Genomic DNA, 9,562 nt, shown 5'->3' with positions numbered 1-9,562 from the left:
GGTAGTGATGTTCCGCCGGTTTAATGGCGGTAGTGCGAAGAACCCGTCCCAGGAAGCTAACATAAGCGGTGAAGAGTGGAGTGGGATCGGTCTGTGTATACACAGCTACAAATCACACGATAGGGCGAAGTCGGCTAATTCTGTAACACGACTAATTTCATGATATTTGTATTTAAATCTATCACGAATTTATTCCAGGGACAAATGTAATTCCGATGGTATAGTATAAATGGCAGAAGATGTAGCTACTACAACATAGATTATGCTCTTGCAGTGACGTGAGCGGATTTTTTTAAACTACTTGAGTTGTGAGATCTATAGCTTTGGATACACATCCGATTTCCTTTGTTAAAAGAAGAATTTTTTGCTCTGTTTTGTGGCCCAAATTGTTTTCAATGGTAAGTACTGACATTGTTATACTTCTTGATGAAAAATAAACTTATCAATGCACAGATTATGCAAAACAGCCTTCTTGGGAAGTTATTTTATTAGCGTTATCTCATTCCACGAGGCCATTTCTTTCTCTTTAAATTTTTTTCTATGGTTTAACAACATTCTCTCGTGGAAGAAATATCAAATGCATGAAACGTAAAACATTTGTGTGTAGGCTATTCAGAGCATCTCTGATAATTGTGCATGTTGCGGATAGCAGCACAGTTGTTAATAATATTGGAAATGTTGATTGTCGGTAATTGTCGGTAACAGATAGCAGAGATGTGATAGAATGAGCATTGTAGTGTCTGAGTAATCAGTTTCGTATTGTAGAAAAAATTATACAAGTTGACAATTTTTAAAATGCATGAAAATATACATTGTAGGCACTAAAACCGTGAAATAACTGTGAACAGCCCAAATAATCATTTCGAGATAATATGAAGTTCTTATCATAATTCTTCATTTTTTCATGAAACGTGGACACATTTAAACAAAATGTGCATTCTTGCTTGAGGAGGAAAATGGATATTCGCCCTAACATCTCAGGTTTAGCAACAATACATTTGTATATAATCCACAGCGAGTTACGTAATTCCATTGTATCCGGTTTACTGCATACCTCCAGTCGTGTGTGTTCATCTACTGTCTATGTGATACAAGCAGTTACAATGCTGAGCCGAAGTTGCAAGAGTCTCACTTGTTTTCATATCGTATTACAGGACTTCTTCTAAATCCCGACATGAGTATGAAACACATCGAAATATAAGCATTGTGCTTTATATTCGTAAGTGGTTATTGATAGGAAATCAGAAATTTCGAAGCTGTAACAATATAAAGTTCTACAGATCAACGATCCCAACACATCAGTAAAATATGTTGAAGCTGTAAGTTATATTAATGGTTCAAGAGAGCACTGTGAATATTTATTTGTTATAATTTTCATTTGTTTTCAAGGTTACGCCCTTTGGGCCCCTCAGTCTTCATTGGAAATTGTAGACACTTTTAGATAGACTCCTGGGCCATGTGGTCAACGTGACGCATGTTCACTATGTAAGACAACACAGGAAAAGGCCAAGCCTCATTTCCAACAGGAAACAGAAAGATCTCCACTTCGTTGCCGGGAATCAAACTTGGGTCCTCTAAGAATAAAATTAACTCGAAGCATAATCAGGTACAGACATTAGAGCTTTTCTCTGGCACCCGTTTGCATAATTTCACTTTTCCTCCAAGATAAACCGAATTCTACTGTACTATATCTATTTTTGTTGTGCAACGTTGTTCTCAGATTGTGTGAACTTGCTGTAATGGTGATCTTAGAACACAGAAATAATGTGAAAACAGCGCGAAAGCTGTGTTTGAAGAGTATCCTATGATGTAATGAAACGCCTGTGCTGCTCCTGATTGTTATTGTTGTCATGATAGGGACTGTAAGGGATTTTAAATAAAATTTTGATATTTATTCTCATTTCTATAATTATACTCCCCGCTTTAAAATTTTACAAGGCCAGTCTCCTCGTCAACTATATTTCATAATCTGTTCCTCGTTCCATTAGAGCTAGTCTCAATACAACAGTGCAGCTGATATTCACTCATCAATATAACGCCAATGAGTTGTAACACTAGCCCAGAAATACACTGTACCTAACCTAATCTAACCTAACCTAACAAGTCATTACTCATTACAGTGAACTGGATTTACTTACTTACTTACTTACAAATGGCTTTTAAGGAACCCGAAGGTTCATTGCCGCCCTCACATAAGCCCGCCATTGGTCCCCATCCTGAGCAAGATTAATCCATTCTCTATCATCATATCCCACCTCCCTTTAATACATTTTAATATTATCTTCCCATCTACGTCTCGGCCTCCCTAAAGGTCTTTTTCCCTCCGGCCTCGCAACTAACACTCTACATGCATTTCTGGATTCGCCCATACGTGCTACATACCCTGCCCATCTCAAACGTCTGGATTTAATGTTCCTAATTATGTCAGGTGAAGAATACAATGCGTGCAGCTCTGTGTTGTGTAACTTTCTCCATTCTCCTGTAACTTCATCCCGCTTAGCCCCAAATATTTTCCTTAGCACCTTATTCTCAAACACCCTGAACCTATGTTCCTCTCTCAGAGTGAGAGTCCAAGTTTCACAACCATACAGAAGAACCGGTAATATAACTGTTTTATAAATTCTAACTTTCAGATTTTTGTACAGCAGACTGGATGATAAGAGCTTCTCAACCGAATAATAACAGGCATTTCCCATATTTATTCTGCGTTTAATTTCCTCCCGAGTATCATTTATATTTGTTACTGTTGCTCCAAGATATTTGAATTTTTCCACCTCTTCGAAGGATAAATCTCCAATTTTTATATTTCCATTTCGTACAATATTCTGGTCACGAGACATAATCATATACTTTGTCTTTTCGGGATTTACTTCCAAACCGATCGCTCTACTTGCTTCAAGTAAAATTTCCGTGTTTTCCCTAATCGTTTGTGTATTTCCACCTAACATATTCACGTCATCCGCATAGACAAGAAGCTGAGGTAACCCGTTCAATTCCAAACCCTGCCTGTTATCCTGAATACAGTGAACTGGATTAATTTATTTTTTTTTCTAATGGTTTATCTGTTTGTTATTCATTTCGATTATTTTATTACACGTTGTGTGGCGACTTTTGAAAATTAATACCACAGTTAAGTACCGGTACTTTAGAATTAGATTATGTTAAATTAACTATTTCTGTCTTAATACTCTCCACATCTATAAACCACTCCCGTTTGTGTACGAATAATAATGTGTTATTAAATTAAGATTAAGTTTAATATTGGATTAAGCTTTCAAACGTAAAAAAATTAATTCATTATAGTGTCATATTCATTTGTTTTCCCTTTATGCTGGATTCCAAACTAGTTTGTATAAACGCATAACAATTTCAATCTCCAAAGGCCTATTGTAATTAATGACGTCACCATATTAACAGACAGTGTGACCTGATTTCTATAATGTCATGCGCACAAACGCTTCACTTTGAAAATATTCACAAGAAGAATCTCTGCGCGCAGCATATTTTAAAAATGAGGATAAAAAGTATAACTGAACTGAACATTGTCTTTTTTTTTGTAATTTCAAAATCGAACGTACATTATCGGTATCTGTAGATGAAGAAACAAATTCCAGCAAGAGTAGTGGAAATATTCAGAAACAAATTGCTGCAGATTGTAAGTCCACGAGTGTAATTCCAAAATATTGGAAAACTTTGTTAAGAAAACAAAAGAAACGTAAAATCTGGAAATAACAGTCTATAATCCAACATGCATTACAATACATTAAGCTGTAGCATATCCGCATATTATATCGACGGCCCAGTTCAAAAGGGAAACAACTCAACATTCAAAGTCTTGAGAAACCTGCATTTTAAAACTTCATGCTACCGTGAAAAATCAAAGGATCGTTTAAATTTCTCCAAATTCTGTTAATAATGTTTTATTTGTAGACTACTGTAAGTTTCAAATTAGAGTGGTGTTAATTGGATTTTTCACAGCAACACAGAGTTTTAAAATTCAAATTCCTCAAAACTTTAGATTTTGATTTGTTTCTCTTTTGAATTGGCCCGTCGATATGTGAAATATTAATGAAGACGTTTCTCTACTGACACTTAAAACAAACCTCACTCACCACTGCATTTGCAATAAAACTATTTATTTACTCTTCTTTATTTTGATAAAGAATTATTTAGCTCCTGATAACCTGAATTCAGCCAGCTTCAAGGTTCATTTCATTTCCTGATCTCAAATTAACTGCTACTGAGTTATGTTATTGTCAAAACAGATTAGTGTTATGAAAAAGAGCAAATTCATAATTACATTGCGGTGGAGATGGAAATGCAGATCTAATTGTAAAGCCAACGCAAATCTATACCGAAGAACTATCGATGCAAGTTTGTATCCTTCCTTTTTTCAACGGTCTCCTTGTAGGACAGAAGAACGCTCTTCTATACCATGGACTAATTAAGGGATTTTAAGGTTGGAAAGTCTTTTTCTGGATTGGGACAAAATCCATTATGTTATTGCTGGAGAATTGGTGGCTCTCTCGTTGTAGTTTAGACGTGACAGAAGTGAGTCAGAAAAGCTAGAGATGATATCTTCATCTTTTCATCAGACATGTCGATAACCTGTCCTGAAGGAAAGTGTCCCAAACCACAAGCGATAAGATGATGGATTTCGATTGGAGTAGAAACAGCTACACCGTGAATATTATGATTATTTACTAAACTTGAACATCTCTCTCATTTCAATTCCAAATTATAACATCAAAGGAGCAAACTCTTATTCTTAACATGGAAAACAAATTTATTTAATGTGAAATCTGTTTTACAGTCTCCAGTCCTCAAGAGCAATATCTGAAATAGTTACTGGCCGGGGAATATGCTAGGAATGACTTTGGCAGGCCTTGGAGTCATCTGCACGGAGAACCCGCTGGCCGGCTTCAGCACGATGCCAGCTTGCAAGTCCTGCTCCAGTTCCTGCACTGCCGAGGACTGCGTGACGCGGAACTGCCTCAGCACTGTGGACAGGATGGTCTTCGCCTCCAGCATGCCGTACTTGTAAGCGACGCAGATCCTGCGCCCCCCGCCGAAAGGGATGTAAGCGTAGGGGTGCCTGTCTCCTCCCTCAGAGGAGAATCGATTTGGGTTGAAGACTTCTGGATCGGTGAAGTGCTCTGGGTCACGGTGAGTGACGTAGTTGAATATCACTGCACAGCTGTCCCTGGGGAGGACGTAGCCGTTGTCCAAATGTGTGTCCTCTTCGATGCTTCGGAAGACGAACGGCACAGGTGGGTACAGACGCAGAGTCTCCTTCATGACCTGGGAGAAGGCAGCCAAATCGTTACTCACATTCACTCCTGTTCAGTCCACAAGATTACCTGTCAGGTAACTTACTTTGTAGTGCAAGAAAATACGAGTTTTGTTAACCGGGGATGGTGGGCCAGCGACACAGTGATTGTGTTATTCAGTTTGCTTCTTGCAGCGGCATCCAAAAATGCATATATAGGGTGTTTCACAAACTGCAGGGGTGAGTAGAGGACAAAGAAACAATGAAAACTATCCAATAAACATAGCCCAGGAAACCAGCAAATTCAGAAAATCTACGAGTTTTATTATACCTCGTCAGTACAGGTACTCTGGGGTAACATAACATCCGACATTAACTGGAGGAATAGAGCTTATAACATGTGTTCAATATGGCCACCGTTCATGATAAAGCAGCATCAGTACGTTTCCTCATCGACATAAAATTATACACGACCGAATATCCCTGATTTGTCTCTAATGCGCTGACAAGTATTAACAATGTATTATCGGAGTTCATTAGCACTACCAACAGGATGAAATACATGAAACATTCTTAATATCCTCAAACAAAAAATTCAGAGGTTTCAAGTCGGGGAACCTAGGAGGCCATGGTATTGGTAAGCAACATCTGTTGTGCGAGATTATGTGTTAAGTACTCTCGAACGTTCAAATGAAATGAGCCGGTGAGCATGAACAACGTTTGTGATGGCCACCAACTGTTGGTTTCTGGACCTACGTTTATTAGGATTCTTTTTGTCTTGCCCTCTAGTCACTCCTGCAGTTTGTACATATAATTGTGAAACACCCGGTATGTATATAAAATAAATTTAAGTACGGTTAGAAAGAACACCTTCATACTCTGCTATCATGCTAATTTGACATGGCGCAGGATTCTTGGTTTTCCTTCGTAAGACCCGCAATAATATCTTGCGGTTGAATCACAGAATAGTTCAAATCTTATATGACCAAAAACTTTAAATAATTTTTATCTAAGATAAGAAGCTAGGTGCTCAATTTACATACATATGGCAGAAATTCAAATTACTATTTTAACCAACATTATAAAAATATTGTTTGTGAGTAAAGTAATAGTGAAAATGAGAATGGTCTTTCGGTATTAAATTTATCTTTCCTGGATTTAGTATCTGTTTATATCAACTTACCAGAATTTCTTTTACAGGTCTCAGCTAATGGAATATCAAGTTAAACAAATTTTTGACCAGAATTTTCTTAGGCAAAAAATACGTTTTCCGTTTTGTTTACAAACATTCAACTGCAATGGAAGATTTCTTTACTGAAAGTTGTTTAAATACGAATTCTGAACATACAATATTTTTTTCAGAATTTTATTTGCATTTTTTTTTACAAAAAAGTGGTACTTCTAAGTACCGTCAGTCTCCTTGATGGATTTTATTTATTAGGTTGCACGTGATGTCTGGCGGTTTGTTATTCTTCCAGTAAGCAAAATAAATCACGATACTTCCAAGTACCATCAGGCAAATAAGGGTTAAATAATCACAGAAAAATTAGGATTACCATGAGAATAGCTGCCTCAATGCCGTTTTTGTCCAAAAACAAATTCCATTTAGACACCACGGGATTTGAACCTCGGTTTCTGGTGTTAGAAATCACTGTTTTTCGTTCTAATAAGTATGTGCCACGCAGTATCTCTAAGATATCGCTTTGACATTTTTGGTATTTCAAATTTTCAAATGCAAACAATTAAACTAAACTGTCCTAGCCTCTCAACCATCCTGCGCCCACAATTCTGCGCAAGAGAACAGATTAGGCGAGAGTTCAGTCAAAGTTGTTAGTACCTGTTCAAGATATTTCATGTTGTTCAAATCCTTGATGTTAGCAGGTCTGCCATCATCTGGTCCAAATATCTTCTCTTGTTCTTCCAGGACCCTGTCCTGGACATCCTGGTGGACGCCCAGCAAGGACAGCACGAAGCAGCACGTGACGGCGACCACCTTGGTGCCCGCCACGATCAGCGTGCACAGCTCGTCCCTGATCTCGTCCGCAGTCAGCTGGTCGTCCTGCACCAGCAGCTCCAGCAGGGACAGCTCGCGTCCCCGCACCCACTGCACGTACTCCACCTGCTGCTTCTGGCGGAATCCGTTGCGCCTCGACTCTGCCTTCTCCGCCATCACCCTGTCTACGAACTCGTGGAGATACTTCATGGCGGCCTGCTTGTCACCGTCTTCTTGGGCCTTGCGGCTGTGAATCCATTCGGATATCATCCAGGGCTTCTTGAAGGTGTCGCCCAGAGTATCCAATGCCTGCAGCAGCCTGCTCTTGAACTCCTTATCGCCTTCCATCTGAATGTCGACATTCGTGCTCATCGTGGTCTCGCAGATTACGTCGAGTGCACACGAGCAGATGTGGGCGTACACGTCGAAAGTGGAGCCATCAGCAACAGACTTCAGATTGTCGCACAATATGAAGCTGTTTTTGGTAAAACTCTCCATGAACTGTTCTAGCACGTTAGTGTTGAAAGTTGATGAAATTATTCGTCGATGTATCTTCCACTTATCTTCATCGGGAGCAACTACACCATTTCCATTAATAATTTTAGATACAGAAGAATTCTTTTTAATAAGAGATTTATTTGACAGAATATTTTCAATGGTGTCTGCATCTGATATAACGATGTATAATTTATTTCCCATCCAGAAACGGACTATTGGTCCATATTGTCCCATCACCTTGATCAGCTTGTGGAAAAACTGAACCAAATTACAACCCGCAAATGTTGCCACATTCCCCAAGATCGGAATTGTTATCGGTCCCGGTATGTTGGAAGCGGGTGAACTCTGCCGTTTCTGTGTCCAAAGTCCCAGATAAACTAGAACAGGCATTACAATTAGCATCAGTAGAGAGACAACCCACCAGGTCGATGGGGCGCTTTCCTCATTACCGAACGTTTGAAAATACGCCAGTCCAGATTCGAGCCATTCTGTCGGAGAAAATGTAATGTTTTTAATTACGTCACTTTGCAACTGCGTCGTCACTTGCACACTCGTAGTCCACCAGTCTACCAAAGTTCGTGGTACTTCGTTGAAGATTTTTCCAGCTACAACTGTAATATTCTCCATACCTTATTTGTAATAAAATTTGAATACAATGTAGTCGAATAGTGTTCGAAACACGGCGCCACTAGTTCACTTGCCAAGCATTGTTGCAGATCGCTTTTAATTTTTCTCTCTTGTTCATTATAAAAACACTGAAATTAATTCACTGAGGACTACACAGAAATGAGGTAAACCATCAACGAGGGAGCCGGTGTTCACAGTTCTGTCTTGTGAGTCGCTCACTATCACATGCCGGCCATCACAAAGCAACTACGTATTTCCAAGAGCACCGGAGAAGCGAGACTTGGGCATGTGAAACAGACCGTGAGAGTAAACGAGTGGCGCCCTCCCGCTACCACGTCACGCTCGTTTCTGATGGACCTGCATACTCATTGTTCATAATACGCCGACCTTTATATAGATTCAATGACGTGGGTTGTGTCAACTCTCGACACGCCACTTATGTAACTTTAAATGCAAGGAAGGACGCGTGTCTTTTATTATTATTTTTCCTTAATCGCATAAAAAAGTGGATTTTAAACGTTCTGTGGTGTCTTGGCTTTAATTTACATGACATCTATGGCTGCTTTCGAAACCTGTTTAAAGAAGAGTGCGATTGCGTCAATATCACCCGGCATAATAAAAACTGCAGCAGAATGGAATTATTAAGTACATACAAGTAGTAGGCCTACACATTGTGCGCCTGGATTATATTCCTGGTAGATATTAGAGAGTTTGTTTCTATTTCATAGCTCAAGGTTTCTAAAAAAGTTAATGATAATAATAATAATAATAATAATAATAATAATAATAATAATAATAATAATAAGTAATTTGAAAATTTATTTATACAGGATTCGCATAGGTTAACTTCATAATAGACCCATGAGTGATCAGTGTTGGATTTAACTCCTAATTTTGTAATTAGTTTTGACTTGAGGAATGACGTGAAATTGTGAAACCTAAATGAGTAAACAAATGAACAATGAATTAAATAAATAAATAAATAAATATTTATTTATTTTCTTATTTTCAAGCCAGTTCAGCAATTTGGCCCGTCCTTGCACCGACTTCAGTACCGTCACTTCCATGACCTGCAACTCGCGTAAGAGAGAGAATATTTAATTTGTGAAATTTTTCACTTTATCTATTCATTTATTTAAGCAAGTAAATGAATATGTAGATAAATAAACTGACAA

The 9,562-nt window shown here is 38.4% G+C and overlaps 1 protein-coding gene across 1 annotated transcript; it reads right to left on the bottom strand.

Annotated features, from left to right (window-relative positions):
- Window positions 1–4,684: 4,684 nt before the first annotated feature.
- On the bottom strand, window positions 4,685–9,183 carry LOC138703682 (cytochrome P450 4C1-like). Its single transcript, XM_069831781.1, has 2 exons — window positions 7,107–9,183; window positions 4,685–5,301 (listed from the first exon to the last, which is right to left on the bottom strand). Exons 1-2 carry the CDS (start codon window positions 8,385–8,387, stop codon window positions 4,846–4,848), a joined length of 1,737 nt encoding a protein of 578 aa, XP_069687882.1. The 5' UTR covers window positions 8,388–9,183; the 3' UTR covers window positions 4,685–4,845.
- Window positions 9,184–9,562: the final 379 nt, after the last annotated feature.

This window comes from Periplaneta americana, chromosome 7 (genome assembly GCF_040183065.1).
Source record: "Periplaneta americana isolate PAMFEO1 chromosome 7, P.americana_PAMFEO1_priV1, whole genome shotgun sequence".
NCBI classification, from domain to species: domain Eukaryota; kingdom Metazoa; phylum Arthropoda; class Insecta; order Blattodea; family Blattidae; genus Periplaneta; species Periplaneta americana.
The sequence above is the reverse complement of the archived record's forward strand: the minus strand, read 5'-3'. Positions and strand labels throughout refer to the sequence as shown.